This window comes from Ranitomeya variabilis, chromosome 7, assembly GCF_051348905.1.
Source record: "Ranitomeya variabilis isolate aRanVar5 chromosome 7, aRanVar5.hap1, whole genome shotgun sequence".
NCBI lineage: Eukaryota > Metazoa > Chordata > Amphibia > Anura > Dendrobatidae > Ranitomeya > Ranitomeya variabilis.
Window position 1 is genome coordinate 232,493,520 of NC_135238.1, and position 17,227 is coordinate 232,510,746.

Consider the following 17,227-nt stretch of genomic DNA (forward strand, 5'->3'; position numbering starts at 1 on the left):
CTCCTGTCTCCCCCTTTGTCTCTTCTCCTCTGTCTCCACCTTTGTCCCTTCTCCTCGGTCTCCCCCTTTGTCTCTTCTCCTCTGTCTCCACCTTTGTCTCTTCTCCTCGGTCTCCCCCTTTGTCTCTTCTCCTCTGTCTCTGACTCCGTCTCCTACTGCAGTAACGTCTCCTCTTTCCCGCGCTGCTCTCTCGGCTCCGCCCCGTCTGGTGGTAGCCCCGCCCCATTCCCGTGACGTCATGTGCTGGCGGCGGCTCCTCTCAGCAGCAGTCAGTGTCGCGTTGCTAGGAGAGCGGAGGCCGCTGAGCCGGGAGCGGACATTGTGCTCCGGTGCCCGCTGTGCTGTGGAGCGGGTGAGTCTCGTCCGGCGGCGGGGGACGCTCTGTGTGGCGGGGGACGCTCTGTGTGGCGGGGGACGCTCTGTGTGGCGGGGGACGCTCTGTGTGGCGGGGGACGCTCTGTGTGGCGGGTCCTCCCGGTGGTAATGGCGGGACATTCCCTGTGGTAATGGCGGGTCCTCCCGGTGGTAATGGCAGGACATTCCCCGTGGTAATGGCGGGTCCGCAGCCTGCTACCTTGTGCTCCGGTATTGGCCACGTGTGACTGACGTCTCCTTCCTGCCTGGCACAGTGTGGGCGCGCTGGGTCTTGTAGTACCACAGCCACTGCTATTCTGCCGGCTGTTCTGTGGTGTATTGCCCCTCTTTGGTCAGTGTGGGAATGCTGGGAGTTGTAGTTCTACCTGTGTGATAACTGATCCTGGCAAGCGAATGGGCGGGAACTACAACTCCCAGCATGTGGTCAGTCAGATGCGACCATTCTGCTGCGATATTGGGGTGACCCTAGAAGCAGGCGGGACTGAGCCCCTATTATTCCGCCTCCGGTTTGGGGCACACGGAGCTTTCATCGCCCAATATCTTCCCTGGGTCACACAATGTGCGGTGATCGGGGGCCTCTTCCCTCACAGGTGACGTCATCAGTGCGACCCTTCACCTCCACCGTCCCAGGGGTCCGTCACTGTCCGGTCCTTGTCTGTAGGGTTGGACCCCCCGTCACCGCCAGTCCTGTATGTGCGCAGCTCACACCGGACCCCAGTCCTTGGTGTTATTGGGGGGTGCAGTACTCGTACAGTTACCTGTGGATTTGTGGAGAAACCCCCTTAACTGTCCTGCCTGAGTCCTCCCGGATTTGTCACAGAACTACTACTCCCAGCATGCAGGTGAAGTGTTTGTAGCTGGGGGTCCGATGCTGAGACCCTCACAGTAGACGTGCACAGTTGGGCGCCGCTCTCGGCTGAAGGTCTCCGGACCCCACTGGGCCGATGTTTCCGACATGCAGAAAGTATTAGGTTCTTTTCATGTACAGCACCATGGAATTAATGGTGCTGTATAAATAAATAATAATAATAATTTACCTTTACGTAGACGTCTGCATTAAAGTCGCCCGGACCCTCTTTATAGGAACGGCTTACTCTGATAAAGGAGCGTTTGTTCCCGATCGCCACCCAGTGCTTGACCAGCGGGCGCTCTTCAGCCGCCTGATCGCATCTTTTATGTCGACGACCCCCCCTGCAGTCAGACAATGATCCAATGTGGAACAGTACAAGTTCCCCCTCTTCATCATTACCAGATCAAAAAGGTTCTTAAAGGGATTGTCCACCCCTTCTATTTACCCCATTTGGCCTGAAAAACATAAAAACCTAATGCACACTTGCCCAACTGCCTGCTAATCTCGCTATTGTATTTGAAGGTGGATGGCCCATAACCACGGCAGGCAATCAGCAGTCACTGATCGGCTGCAGCGGTCATGTGCCATCTGACACAGAGGAGTGAGGAAGGAAATTGTCCGATAGACGTCTCCTGAGCATCGGTCGCCCAGCGCCCTGTACACATTGGACCGCCAGCCGATCCCATCTAATGTATGTGGAGGCCTTTATTCTACGCTTCTAATTTGAAAACACATGCGCGCCCTGCTGAGGCCCTCGTACCGGAATATGGGGGTCCAGAGGGAGGGCTGTCGGCTGATTATTCAGTGCGAGGCTTGATGTAGAGCTCCTCTCCTGCCCTATATTATAGGCCGCCATCAATAGGGCCATGCTGTTCCCCCCCCCCCCCCTCCTTTCTGTGTATGCCAATTTTACCCATAGGTTATGCATCTGTGCCCGTACATGGGGCACGCTTTTTGGCTGCCAGTCTTAACGTCGAAGCACTTATGGGTGTAAATCTGGAACACGAACAAGAACTAAGGTCTGAACAGAGTTTAATGTTTTCTGCCACACTTTTTTTTTTCTCAGGAAGGCTGGGCCTCTGAGTAAATAAGCGCTACACTACAGAACGTAGCCCGATGAGTGATGTCCTGTGCACCGTACACAGCTGCTCTTCTGTTCCCCGGTTTGTTGCTCTGCACGGGGCGTTGTGAATTTTAGGGTGGTAACTGGAGACCCTGTAAATAGACCTTTGTGGTGACAGAACTGTGTCGCCTTGTTCAGGTCTGATGTGTTTGGCCGGGTCACGTTACAGAGCGGCACATGTCTGAGCTTGTTCTGCCCACCTGATACCAGGGCAAGTACAGAAGCCAAGCCGGTTATCAGATCGTAGTCAGGAAGACAAGAGGCGACTGCCCTGGTGTCCACAGCCCGAGAAACCAGATTGTCACCAGGGCGGCCTGGAGACCGCGGGGAGGAATTAATGGTCTACTGCAACCAGTCAGCAGCGCTCCTTCACTCGTAAATGAGTTATGAATGGAACTGAAATATGTTTCATAGGGGGTGATGTAACTTGTGATCTAGATTTGTCTGTTTCTAGTTCAAACCAGCAGAATAGTGAGTGCAGCTCTGGAGTATAATACAGGATGTAACTCAGGATCAGAACAGGATAAGTAATGTATGTACACAGTGACTGCACCAGCAGAATAGTGAGTGCAGCTCTGGAGTATAATACAGGATGTAACTCAGGATCAGTAATGTATGTACACAGTGACTGCACCAGCAGAATAGTGAGTGCAGCTCTGGAGTATAATACAGGAGGTAACTCAGGATCAGTACAGGATAAGTAATGTATGTACACAGTGACTGCACCAGCAGAATAGTACGTGCAGCTCTGGAGTATAATACAGGATATAACTCAGGATAAGTAATGTATGTACACAGTGACTGCACCAGCAGAATAGTGAGCGCAGCTCTGGAGTATAATACAGGAGGTAACTCAGGATCAGTACAGGATAAGTAATGTAATGAGTTTTCCTCACTCTATCCCCTGCCAGGCTGCATTGTTGCTCAGCTGTTTGGCGGCAGGACCATGTGACTGATGAACTGGTCTTCCATAGACATGGATAGAAAACTAACCAAAAAAAGTTAGGATCTCTCACAAATTACCTAGTTTTGCTCCTTTTCTGATTGGTGTTTTACCCCTTTAATACTGTACTATATTTGGCTCTCTTCATTCACGTTTTCGTTTTGTTGGTGACACATCACACAGATTCCTGCGTACATATCTCATCTGCTGGATGCGTGCGAGGACAGGGAGGGCCCTCATTATAATACTGATTTGTTCACCAGAGGAACCGAAGACTTCTAAGTTCACCTAGAAATTGTTTACTTATAACCTTGAGTTCTGCAGGTGGGCGATCTGGTGCTGGGGGGGAAGGGGGGCTATCCCCGAGTTCTGCGAGTGGGTGATCCTGCGCTGTGGGGGGGCGGGGGGGCTGAATAGCCCCAAGTTCTGTGGGTGGGCGACACTGAGCTGGGGGAAAGGTGCTGGCATTGCCGTGTGGTCACGTCATGAGAATTGCAGCAATGTAATCTGCTGAGTCAGAGGGCTGAGCAGCATTTAGTGCAGCGTCTGCTGATTCGTTTATTCCCTTCACCTCCCATTTCTTTTCTTAAGTGGTGTTAGGAGAAGCATATTTAAGGGGTTGTGCAGGTGAAAAAAAACAAAAAAACAATAGTTTTTAATGTGAGAGAAATAGGACAGAACTTGTTACATTATTTAAATTAAAGGGGCTGTCCCATTTTCTTCTAACACCTGGACACCAGATAAATGTATGATCGCTGGGACAGCCAATCGTTCATGAGAACAGGGGTCTTAAAGTAAGCATGTGCTCTGTTCACACAGCAACTTTCTATGTAAGTTGGGGTCCATCCAGCAGCTGGACCCCCAGCAATCATACATTTATCTCTTGTGGATAGGCAGTGGTTCTGTCCCTTCAAGAAATGTTCCCCCAATGACAAGATATACTGATGTCAGATGGCAAATGACCGCTGCAGCCGATCAGTGACTGGTGATAAAACTGTTTCTTCCCCACAGCTCTTTTGAAGTCTGGTTTGACCCGGGTAGCCAGGAGGGCCCGGCTGATGGCGGATTTCAACATGAGCCAGCCCCCTTCTTTGTAACTGTTGATGCATAGACATAGAGGGGGTCTGGCTTAGCTATTGAATGGGTTTCCAAAACCAATCTTTTATTTTTCCTAGTCAGTTATTGTGACTAGACACTTACGGAAACACTTTTTACATATCAATATTATCTACTAGCAATGTCTGATCGTGCCCGATCTGACCACAATCATAGCTACTGTTTTCACGTTCTCACGGTGTGCAATCTGACATACAGCCTAAACCATCTGTCTTCTAAAATAAGCAGACCGTTCTCTGTTTGTTGGTCAACAGATGGATGTGGTAAAACTACAAGAATACAAATAACAGGTATAAGGATTGAGCTTAGAATACAACATAACATGACATTTACAATTAACAGTGAAGGCACACAGCAAGGTGGATCTTGTACATGTGAACACGACTTAATAACAATCGCCGTCTGAATACACAATACCACAGAACAGAGTTCCCTTATCAGATAGATTTAATAAAGGATGATGGAGTTCTAGGTAACATATGGTAATGCAGAATGTTTTGTACAACTGTTCTGATAGACTGCTTCTTACAAAATGGCTGCTTCAGCAGGACCTTCTTACCCAAAATGCATTAGTTTCTCCCACAATGCAGTTGACAGCTTTACAGAAAAACAATGTAATACAATTAAACGTCACCAGATGATGCAATTACCATATTAGACGTCACCAGTTTTCAATATGTCAGGGGGTGCTGTTTCTAAAATGGTATAACACTTGGGGTTTTTCCAATATATGGGACCCCTAAAGTCACTTCAAACATGGATAAATCCGTAAAAAATAAATTTTGTAAATTTCATTGAAAAAAATGAAAAATGACTGCTACATTTTTAAACCTCCTAAAATGCTAACAAAATAAATTAACATTTTACAAATGGTGCTGATGTAAAGCCGACATGTGGGAAATGTTATTTATGTTTTGCTATGGTATGACCATCTGGATTACAGGGATAATCATTCAAAGTTTGAAAATTGCAAATTTTTTTACGTTTTTCTCAAATTTCTGATATGTTTTGTGTTTATTTAGAAAAAATATCAACCTAAATTTACCATTATCATAAAGTATAATGTCATGAAAAACAATCTCAAGATCACTGGGATTTGTTGAAGCGTTCCAGAGTTATTACCACATAAAGTGACACTGGTCAGATTTCAAAAATTTGGCTCTGTCACTAAGGGGTTAATGATGTTCCTGATCATGGTGAACCCCCTGCCATCTACTAACCCACAGAAGACCCATATTGATAGTGTTATATGCATACTTTGCAGTGATATATAGCGGCAAACTATAGCGTTTTTTGCAGCCTTTTCTGAGCTGACACCTGGGGATCATTTATTAGTACTAATGTAAAGCTTGTAGTTTATATAATTGCACACATTAATCATTTTATTAAAGTGTCTTTTTATCCCACTATGTTCAGAGAGAGGGTGATTGTGTGCTAGTCAGGTTCGTCGTATGACCCCCTCCCTAGACGTTTTGTCCGTTGCCTGGAAATCGACCCTCATTAATATGTCAGGAGCGGAGTAGAGAATTAATTAGTGTTACGCTGAGCTCGGCTTTGTGTAAGTCTCACCAATTGTTACGCTAATTGTCCTCCACTCCGGTTTCCTTCTGACTTGGCTACATATCGGATGCTTTGTAATGACTGATCCTCATAGATTGGCGGCAGGTGGACGTTTGTGTGCATGCATCTACAGTGCGTCTATAGAAAGGTCTTGCACCTATAGGGAGTCACCGAAAATGAAAACTTAACCTAGAAATGTAATGGGACTGGTATTTTCTGGGAAGACTGCAAAATTATTTTGGCGTATATATGGCTGCTCTTGTCCCTGACTGATAATAATTTTGCTGCTCTGATGTCTCGTCTTTTAGGGAAACATCACCCACTTTATTAACTGTTTCTGAAAGCGCTGAGAGAAGGGGGAAAAAAAGCTGCCAATTTTAGTGCAAAATTGAAACAAGCCAGTTAGCAAATGCCCCCGTCTGCTTTGTATTAATGGAGTGACACCATTACGTAGCTGCAAAGACTAAGACCAGGCCTTTGCATTATACATTTTTGACCACCAAAGTTGGGATCAGGGGCTTTTTTTTTAATTTGTTTACTCTGGTCAAGTGGTGGATCATTCCGCTGAGGATTTTACTCAGCAAAGCCCTTATCTGTTTTTAATCCTTCATTATCTATTATACTGTGATGTATTGTCAAATTGCAAAGCCCATCCACAACCTGTGGAGGTGTACCTGTCGTTTCAGGTGACTGTTAAGAATAAGTTGCCCCAAGTTCCTGATGAGTAACCTTTTCTTTGGCCATTTTATGACATGTATGCTGCGTTTTTCACCATTTTTCCCCTATGTAGACTCTGTCTTTAACTTTCAGTTGTCTCTGAGCTAGTGTATATAAACCAGCTGCTATGAAACCTCCCATACACAGCAGACAGTGACATGGGAGACTATTCAGAAGCAGCAACAGAATGGAGGGCGTTATACAGCAGTACTCAGCTGTGTATGTCTGCATCCAGCTCTGGGGTGATAAACACTCACTATAAAGCAGCATGGAGAATATTTGTACAGCAGTGTAGCTGTGAATCCAGCACTGGTACAGGCGAAAACAAGGCAAACCAGCAGGGCAGGTGTAAACTTGGATTGGGCTGTAGCATTAAACCATATCCCAGTACTATGGCACTATTTTAAGATCGTAATACCCCTTTAAACATATGGTAAGCATGCAGTGTGGTAGCATTACCCTTCTCTCTTTTTGATCATTGCAGATGAAACCATAGAACAATGAAGCCGTAAGAAACCTCGGTCACACTGGAGTGATTACTGGGAGACGGCCATTCATGGCCTCAGTCAAGACACTGGTGTATACTGCTGAGCCTAAGAAGCCGACTACTTCTCATCCAGACAGATGTAGAGACCCAAAAATTGTCGTTCCTGACTCAAAGCTGTCACTTCTCTGGAAGCAAGAGAGGGAACATGCTCATGATAGCCAATCCGCTCACTCCATGTTCCCTCGATCTTGCTGTTTGTCTGAGCCCCGCAGGACAACTCCACCTTTAGCACCGTCTCCTCCCTCGTCTGGACCCCGTTCATTACATGACAGCCTTGAAAGAACGTTGGTTTTCCGTAGAACTTCAGAAAGTCAGAGACATATCTCCACCCGCTACAGGTATCCACCAATCAGGCCTTTCCCTAAATCTGCCAAAACTGAAAGTGCCATGACGTCTTTAATGGTAGATCAGTTTTTCTTGCCGAGTGCAGCTGGTGAGCTCCCTGAAGTTGGCATTCGAAGACCTTCCAGTGTGGCCTCCAAGCCGACCTTGGATCCTTCCCGGCCAGCATTGGTTACCAACGCTTTCCTACGACCAAACAGCGCTAAAGTGCCTTTACATCCACATGTGGACAAGAAGACGGTGCCAAGCCCCACTCAAGTTGGAGCCAAGTCTGCTTCATGGCTCTCCGGTGAAAAATCAGACTTCGGCCAACTTAATGGGGCGGCTCCTTCACTGAATCACACTGGTATTCGCTCACGGACTGCGGTCGACAAAGCAACTTCTTCATCCACCATCATGGAGGGTTTGACCAAAGTTGAGGAGACGACCTGGCATATACTTGAAAATAACAAAGTTGGTTGCTCTCCCCATAGAGGAGTCCAACTTACAGAGGCTGTAAGGCGCTTGACAGGAGGTCATTTGTCCTCTGGCTGTGAAGCACAACTTGAAGTTTCTACCAAAGCTGTCTGCCAAAATAACGAGACGTGTGCCCTCAGTGCAACAGCACAATCGTCCTCCCTGGCAGCAGAGGGTCCATGCCTTAATGGTGACTTAAGTATTTCCAGGGGATACCATGCCAACATCTGCACCCAGCAAAACAGTGCCAGCCTTGATGCCATGGGGGGTGACTTGTGTCGCTTCGATACCTCTGCTTATCTTCCAACCTTGAAATGTGAACCATCTTCCCCAGCGACCAGCGAGCCGTCTCATCGAGGAAATATTACTGTGATGGCCTCTCAGATCTCAACCATGCATCTTAATAAACCTGGCAAAGCCTTAGAAAGTAACTTAGAGTAAGTCGTTTTCCTTCAAGGGCTCTACGGTCATAAGCATAGTGTATCAGATTGTCACAGAGATAGATGCCATGCAAGAATATGTAGTTTAATGGGTGCAGCCAGGGTTCTCCCATTTCTGCTAGGTTTGCTTACCTCGGTTTATGGGCAGGGGAAGGTCTGAGCTGGACCCAAAGAGTAAAGATGTGATTATACAAACTGTGTAGAGCAGCTCGCATCAAGAGTTATTTGTTAGGAAGAGGACCAGACCCCTAAATTTATTCAGACTCAGATAATTAAAAAAAAAAAAAAAAAAATGTATGTATGTAATATGTACCGCTCCTGGGTCCTCACTACTTATAGATGTTACTTATCGCCAGAGTCTTGTTTTTCCATCCTGAACAGTTCTGCTAGATGCTGTGATGGATACACTGCCGTCCTCCAATGCATCTGTGACTGCAGGTTTTAGGGGTCCAGTCAGCTGGTGTCCCCGTTGCTAATGTGGGCTGCCATTTTCCTTGTACTTGTAGTACAGTTCACTTTGTGCCATCAAGAAGGTTTCATCTGCTCTTCTGTTGGTGCGTCCGTACCTTTTTCCTAATGTTTTTCCCATCGTAGCATTACTGTGCCAAACTCTGAAATGGATGATGTTGAGGAGGAGCTGCCTGAAGGCTTAGATGACAGCCAGGAGGAAGAGGAGGATGAGGAAGGTCTGTATCTTCAGATTACTCTTTCAGCCCCATAACTGAACCTGTGAATTCTCCTGGCGCGATGGAGATCAGACCTGATATTCTTCTATTACATATTTGACGTCTTTTATTGCAGATCCCAGCATTGTCCAATCGCCCTCTACTACATCATTTGCAGAAGTTTCCAGGTATTTGGATTGTAACCTGAATTGGTTTCTTTTCTCACTTAAAGGGTTGTTTTGAAACTGACGACGTTGGATAGACCCCAATGTGGTTGGTAGACATCACTCGCCCATCCTTGCCATTAGAGCAGGAGACATGCACAATTCCTGACGACCTTACATGCGTCCTGGCAGGAACCTATTGATGTCGCTCCGCTCTCTGTGAAGAGACCAGAATATACTCGCTGAAGTATGAGCTGCGATCTTGGCACTTGTAGACATGGAGCGACCACATGGACACAGTGTTTTACCTCCATCCATTAGAATATGATGTACGCATTGCAGAGCAGTGGCTGGACCTGTGGTTGGACCTGTGGTGTGGGCGTCAAACCTGTCATGTATCTGTTATATTTTCCTCATTGAGTTCAAAGGAGAAATCAACATCTGCAAGAAACCCCAATTGTTGCAGATTTTGCTGCAGAGCTGTGGTCCGTCCACAAGTCCTGAGACGCGAGGAGGTGCGCATGTTGGTATAATTTTTCAGCTCTGCTGATTTCTGCAAAGAAATCAGTGGTAAAATTCGCACTACATACTGCAGATTTTCATGCGCCTTATGGAATGGCTCAACAAGAATTTCATCACATGTGGACACAATTTAAATGTTTGGACTTTTCACTTTCTTCTAGTAACTTTTGGTAGAGAAATAATGTTTTTGATCAGCTAAAATGCCATTGTTCATTTGTAGGCATTGTGCTCCCGTCATGGACCCGATGAACTCCAATATGGCTTTCAATGTTAGGCCTGCCCTCACCCCAAGCCTGTTTCCCAATACACCGCCCACTATTTATTTTGCCACCTCGGATGAAAAAGGTAAGATACAGCGCACGTATCCATCATGTTACAGAAGTAAGCTCTTGGCCCTACATGGCTGCATCTCTGGGGCATTGTGGGGCGACTTTTGTCTGTTGCTATCGTAGCACAAAATCCAAACTGGCTTGATTCCTGGTCACCAGTTGCACTTGACTTTACTTCCATGGACTTTACGCTGTGACTTGACATTCACCACATCTATAATAGGGTTGTTGTTCTTTTTTTCCCTACAGCTAAATTGCAACCTTATCTTGGTTGCATGACAGCAAGTCGTAGCAAGGTGTAGTTGCATGTACTTGTCTTGAGACTAGCTGTCAGTTGTAGCCCGAGCCTAAACATGTTCATAGACCTAAAATTACATCTCGCTGGAAAAAAAAACACTCGGAGGAAGCTACACAAAGTTTTTTGTATAATCCCCATCTTGCATTTCTCCATGACTATAGACTACACAGGAGCCCTGCACAGACTTCTTATCTACAGTGCAGAAAATAAGTATTCCCTTCATCTCTAAACTCCTGGAACGCTTGGTCCACTCCTGTCTAATCTGCTATCTCTCAGATAACTCTCTTCTTTACCCTCTTCAATCCGGTTTCCGCTCTTTACACTCCACTGAAACTTCTCTCATTTAAGTCTCTAATGATCTACTAACAGCTAAATCTACTGGTCACTACTCCATTGTAATTCTCCTGGATCTCTCTGCAGCATTACATGAACACCCGACTTATTTCGCTATGGTCGGTCAGAATAATGAAAGCAATTGTTACCATCCACCTCTTGGGTCTCCCCTATTTCCTCATAGATTAAGCTTGCGAGCAGCTGGGCCCTCATTCCTCTTGGTATCTGTGATTATTGTTACGCTGTAATGTCTTTCCTTGTCTGTTCAAGTCCCCTTTAAAATGTAAAGTGCTGCGGAGTATGTTGCCGCTATAGAAATAACATTATTTGATAGTCTGACGATTTTTCCATTTTTTTTTTCCACCTACAAGGAATGTAGAGATCAGTAATTTTTATTGTAGGTACACTTCACCTGTGAGAGTAAAAATAAAATCCAGAAAATCATTGTATGATTTTTACATTATTAAATTGCATTTTATTGCATGAAATAAGGATTTGGTCACCGACCAACCAGCAAGAATTCTGGCTCTCAGACCTGTTAGTTTTTCTGTAAGAAGCCTCCTACTCTGCACTCATTACTTGGATTAATTATACCTGTTTGAACGTCTTTACCTGTGTAAAAGACAACTGTCCTCACACTCCAACCTCTCCACCATGGCCAAGACCTAAGAGCTGTCTAAGGATAAGGGGACAAAATTGTAGAGCTGCACAAGGCTGTGATGGGCTATAGGACAATAGGCAATCGGACTGATGAGAAGGGAACAACTGTTAGCACAACTATTAGAAAATGGAAGAAACACAAGATGAATGTCAATCTTTCTCAGTCTGGGGCTCCGTGCAAAATGTTGCCTTGTGGGATAAGGATGATTCTGAGCAAGGTGAGGAATCAGCCCAGAACTACACGGGAGGACCTGATAAACGTCCTGAAGAGAGCTGGGACCACAGTCTCAAACATTACCGTTAGTAACACACTATGCCATCATGGATTAAAATCCTGCAGGGCACGCAAGGTACTCATGCCAGCTCATGTCCAGGAATGTTTGACGTTCACCAATGACCATCTGGATGATCCAGAGGAGGCATGGGAGAAGGTCATGTGGTCAGATGAGACCAAAATGGAACTTTTTGGTATCTACTCCCCCCACTTTCCATGTTTGGAGGAAGAAGGATGAGTTCAACCCCAAGAACACCGTCCCAACAGTGAAGCATGGTGGGAAACCTCACACTTTGGGAGTGCTTTTCTGCAAAGGGGACAGGGTGACTGCACTGTATTGAAGGGAGGATGGATGGGGTCATATATCGGAAGATTCTGTCCAACAACCTCCTTCCCTCAGTTAGCGCATTGAAGATGGGTTGGGGCTCGGTTTTCCAGCATGACAATGACCCGAAACACACAGCCAGGGCAACTAATGTAGTGGCTCCGTAAGAAGCATTTCAGGCTCCTGGAGTGGCCTAGCCAGTCTCCAGACCTGAACCTAATAGGAAATATTTGGAGGATGCTGAAACTCAATGTTGTCCAGTGACGGCCCCGAATCCTGCAAGATCTGGAGAAGATCTGTATGGAGGAGGGGGCCAAAATCCCTGCTGCAGTGTGTGTGAACCTGGTCAAGAACTACAGGAAATGTCTGACCTCTGTCATAACAATAAAGGTTTCTGGACCAAATGTTACGTTCTGTTTTTCTCTTGTACCAAATACTTATTTTCTGCAATAAAATGCAAATTGATTATGTAATCATACAATGTGATTTGCTGAATTTTTTAGATTGTCTCTCACAGGTGGTGTACCTACGATAAAAATTACAGACCTCTGCATTCTTTGTAGGTTGGAAAATTTGCAAAATCGGCAGTGTATCAAAAACTTATTTTCTGTATATTGCCTCCCATTTGTTTGCTGCTTTTTTCCAGTGTGTTTCCATGTGAGGTAAGCACAGATGTAGGCACATTACAGCAAGAGATCCCATGGAAGTGACTTTATCCTGAGGTTCACACTTCTGTATCTTGTTGTTTCTAGTGGAGCTGTTGCCTTGGGCTCAAAGAAAACTGATGAAGTGGAAAATGAGCACAGTGACCCCAAATGTAGTCAAGCAGACTGTGGCAAGGTCCCACTTCAGGATCACCAAAAGTAAGTAACCAGCCTGGCGTTGTGATTGTAAGACAAAAGAAAGCTGTTCCCCCAACTGCAGTTAGTTTAGGAAACACACTCTACTTTCTGCGCCCTCCCCGGATTTAGTGCCGAGTCTCCACCACTGCTACCAGTGTTTCTGGCCGCCTGTGGCACCGACTTCATGGCTGCAGCCAATGACTGAGTGCAGCGGCCAGTGTCGTCTGATCAGGCAGAGCTGATGATCGGTTTTTGGCAGAGGCGCTGTTGACATGACATTAAGCGGACATTTGGAAATGGGTACAGGGGGGGGGGGGGGGGGGGGTAAAGCACTTCAGTCTGAGATCAAGGCACATACCATGTAGTTCACACACTTGCAGGGCCCCCAGAGGCGCTCTGGCTAATGAGGAGGATTTGGGGTCATTATCTAATTAAGAATTTTCTGTGTACATATGAGAAACCTTGTGACTGATCTGATATCACTGTTTTATCCTTTACCATCCACCAAGGCTCCTTTTTATGGCACCTTCAGAGTCAGGGGGGTCCAATGCATTTTCACTGAGGGCCACACGTGCATTATGGTTGCCTTCAAAGGATCCATTGCAATTATAAGGCTCAAATACACATTGGTGAAAAGCGGTCCGAGCATGACCGGCGTTGCAGACTGGCCGCGGCTCTACCGACTTGAGCGTGATATTGTCTGAAGAATAAACCCTGCACGGGGGTCACCCGGTGCCCAACAGCCGGAGCGGGGTTCCTGCATGAACTTGTGGGTTTGGAGGAAACTATTTTTGATCACAGTGGTCATATGGACCTGTTTCCACCAGATCACTGGACTTCACTAACGTTAGAGCCGAATTAGAGACTTCTTTGCCTTTGGTCCTGAAGTTCAAGAAAGGACCCAGTCGCTGGCTATTTAATAAGCCTGCTGTCTGGGAACGTGCAGTGCTGTCATTGTGTTATACAGGAGAATTAATCGCTAAACTCTGCTGAAAATTGCTACTCTTACTGTAAGGTCAAATCCGTAAAAAAAGGTATGTCTGCTAAAAGACTTGGTGACAATTATGCCTCATAACAAACAAATCTTTCTTGCAGAGAATCACGACTGGCTGGGTTGCTGGGGTCATCACATGAAGTCCACAGGCTTTAAAGCCATCAGAGACTACCAGAAGGTACATTTCCCATAGTAAGGAGTCTACTAGTTGCAGCATTGTCTCATTTACTTCAATGGTGAAGCGATGACCCTTCAAATATTTAATCAGTAGGGGGTGCCAAGTGTCCGACCCCCTCAGTGTGATATTGATGGCCTGTTCACCATGGTCCTGGAACCCCTTTTATTTTGCTGCTGTCCTCATTTTTTTTTTTTTTTTGTCCGATCAGCTGAACCATTTTCCAGGCTCCTTTCAGATCGGAAGGAAAGATCGTCTCTGGAGAAACTTGTCCAAAATGCAGGCTCGCTTTGGAAGGAAGGAATTCAACTTCTTCCCCCAGTCCTTTGTGCTTCCACAAGACATCAAGCTCCTGAGAAAAGCCTGGGAAGAGGGGGGCACTCGTCAGAAATGGATCGTTAAGCCGGTACGGGATGAGAATAATTTAGCAATGGTGGATGCTGCGCTCAGTCATGGTCTCCAGGCTTCATACACACTGATGCATTACAGCTCAGAAAAACTATGGAGTGTTATTGGGGTCTTATTAACCCCTAATGGGCACTACTGTATCTTTGTACGTCCAGTACAGTCTTCCCATGGCTTGTTGGATGGTATAGCACTCCACACATCGGCTCGGGAGACTGCTCTGCGGATGAGGCCTGGAGCTGGACATGAATGATGCAAATATCAATAGTGATAATAGTAATTTTTATAAGTGCGTTAATCTGATTTCTGTATTTTTTAAATGACTATTTGCATTTATTTCAGCCTGCATCAGCCAGAGGAATGGGGATCCAGGTTATACATAAATGGAACCAGCTGCCGAAGAAAAGACCGCTGCTGGTACAGAGGTAATGGCTGTGTGTGCACCTGAATAGGGGACGTTGGTCAGATGGATCACCTCTCGTGCGTGCGTACTTGTTCTCACCACTATGGCCACCAGTACCACTCCCTGCTGCCATTTTGCCTACTTCTTTCCTGATCTTAAATTTCCCCAGCAAATCTGTTACTGGTGAAGGTGTGCATATGCCTTTTAAAGGGGGTTATCTCCGCATGATAAATGTTTAAAACTGTAAGGTGCGTGTAAATACTTGTTAAAAATCTTTGTTCTCAAGAATGAGGGGATTTTTTATTTGTATAGATTACTAATTGTCAATTAGATTGCAGTCTTGCACGAGCTTTGTGTTTCATAAAACTGTTTTGCTATAGAGTTTGCAAGTTCAGAGGATCACTGGAGCATGCTGTTAACCAGCGGTGTAGCTAAATTGGATGCAGGGGCCGCAATAACACCCGGGCCCCGTTGGTGCTTTGTATTGGCTAGCTCCTGACCCAGCGAGCTTTCATGGCCTCGTGCTCCTCTTGTGCAGAGAAAGTGGCCAATACCAGCAGCATCAGAAAGTTCACAAATTACATCAGTGGCTCAGCCCCAAACGAAACCTGACGGAGCAGTACCTGTATTTTCTGTGCACAACCCAGTTATGTTTATCCTTATGTTTTTTTTTGTTTTGTTTTTTTTTCTCTCCCCCTTAGGTACCTGCACAAACCCTACCTCATCAGTGGCAGCAAGTTTGACTTGCGGATCTATGTTTACGTCCCGTCGTATGACCCCCTCCGTGTCTACTTGTTCACCGACGGCCTAGTGCGATTCGCCAGCTGCAAGTATGTTCTGTATTGTGAGGATTTTAATTCCTGTAGATATTTCTTAGACCCTCTAGAGCAGCGTTCCCTGTCTTGAGGCTCACAAGATGTTTGCAAAACTTCAACTCCCATTATGCCCCAGCAGCCACGGGCCCGTTGTGGTTTTACTGGTTGGGGATCACCGCACCTGGTGTATTACACAATCACTCCTTGTAACTGCACTTAAGGAAACTTTTAAAGGGAACCTGTCACCCCGTTTTTTCAGTATGATATAAAAATACCATTAAATAGGGCCTGAGCTGTGCTGGTCAATAGTGTATTTTGTGTACCCTGATTCCCCACCTATGCTGCCGAAATACCTTACCAAAGTCGCCGTTTTTGCCTGTCAATCAAGGTGGTCTGGTCAAATGGGCGTGGTAAAATCGCTTCTTCTCCCCCAGATCTTGCTTATCTTTCCATTGGTGGCGTAGTGGTTTGCGCATGCCCAACAGCGGAATGCACTGCGCAGGTGAAGAAAGAGTGCGATCTGCGCTATTCTCCGCTTTTTCGCTGGCGGCGGCCATCTTCCTGAGGCCGCGCGTGCGCAGATGGAGCGCTCTGCTGCCCGGGGCTTCAGGAAAATGGCCGCCACGATCCCCATCTGCGCACGCGCGGCGTCCTGCGGCCATTTTCCTGAAGCCCCGGGCAGCAGAGCGCTCCATCTGCGCACGCGCGGCCTTAGGAAGATGGCCGCCGCCAGCGGAGAATAGCGCAGATCGCGCTCTTTTTCTTCACCTGCGCAGTGCATTCCGCTGTTGGGCATGCGCAAACCACTACGCCACCAACGGAAAGATAAGCAAGATCTGGGGGAGAAGAAGCGATTTTACCACGCCCATTTGACCAGACCACCTTGATTGACAGGCGAAAACGGCGACTTTGGTAAGGTATTTCGGCAGCATAGGTGGGGAATCAGGGTACACAAAATACACTATTGACCAGCACAGCTCAGGCCCTATTTCATGATATTTTCTCTATCCCCATGATGGCACCACGGAGAGAGGGGTCCGCCCCCAGGGACAGGAAACCTACAGGTGAAAAAGGGCGTACCTCTCTCCCACATCAGTTGGTTTCCTGTCCCTGACGGGGAACCTACAGCACGTACCTGAAGGATTCTTCGTGGAGTTCCAGGGGCTGATGCAGTCGACTTTCTAACAGGGGGCGCCCTGTTACGGCTGGATCAAACGGTTTTTTCCCTCTTTTTTCTCCCTTTCCTGAAGCACCACCACAGGGGTCGGCGGGCCTCATGGGTGAGTGGAGGAAGGCAGTGAAAGGATCCAGTCTGCCTTCCACAGAAAAAAAAAAAAAAAAGAGGGGGATAAGGAGCGGGTGACGGCGGTCACCGGAGGACTCTGGATGGTAATATGGGGGTAGCGGCGGCTATCCTACCATAAAAGCCCAAGTAAAAACGGGCCGGACCGGCGTCATTACCGGTAAATTGGTGTGGGCGTCGGTAATGGAGCGTCCCACCACATTCATTCCCTCATGTGAAGCTGACAGAGACCGGAAGTTGTGCGGGCGCAT

At 46.7% G+C, this 17,227-nt stretch overlaps 1 protein-coding gene across 3 annotated transcripts in view; it reads left to right on the top strand.

Annotated features, from left to right (window-relative positions):
- Positions 1–216: 216 nt before the first annotated feature.
- The window catches only part of TTLL4 (tubulin tyrosine ligase like 4), a 38,091-nt gene continuing 21,080 nt past the window's right edge, over positions 217–17,227 (top strand). For all 3 annotated transcript variants that reach the window (XR_013217865.1, XM_077273168.1, XM_077273167.1), the window contains exons 1-10: positions 217–352; positions 7,169–8,466; positions 9,064–9,155; positions 9,271–9,322; positions 10,041–10,165; positions 12,792–12,902; positions 13,977–14,053; positions 14,262–14,456; positions 14,798–14,880; positions 15,560–15,688. Coding sequence is in view for 2 of the 3 variants with exons in the window: in XM_077273168.1 (XP_077129283.1) it covers positions 7,241–8,466; positions 9,064–9,155; positions 9,271–9,322; positions 10,041–10,165; positions 12,792–12,902; positions 13,977–14,053; positions 14,262–14,456; positions 14,798–14,880; positions 15,560–15,688 (2,090 nt within the window). In the remaining variant the exon portion in view is untranslated. The remainder of the gene's footprint in view (positions 353–7,168; positions 8,467–9,063; positions 9,156–9,270; positions 9,323–10,040; positions 10,166–12,791; positions 12,903–13,976; positions 14,054–14,261; positions 14,457–14,797; positions 14,881–15,559; positions 15,689–17,227) is intronic.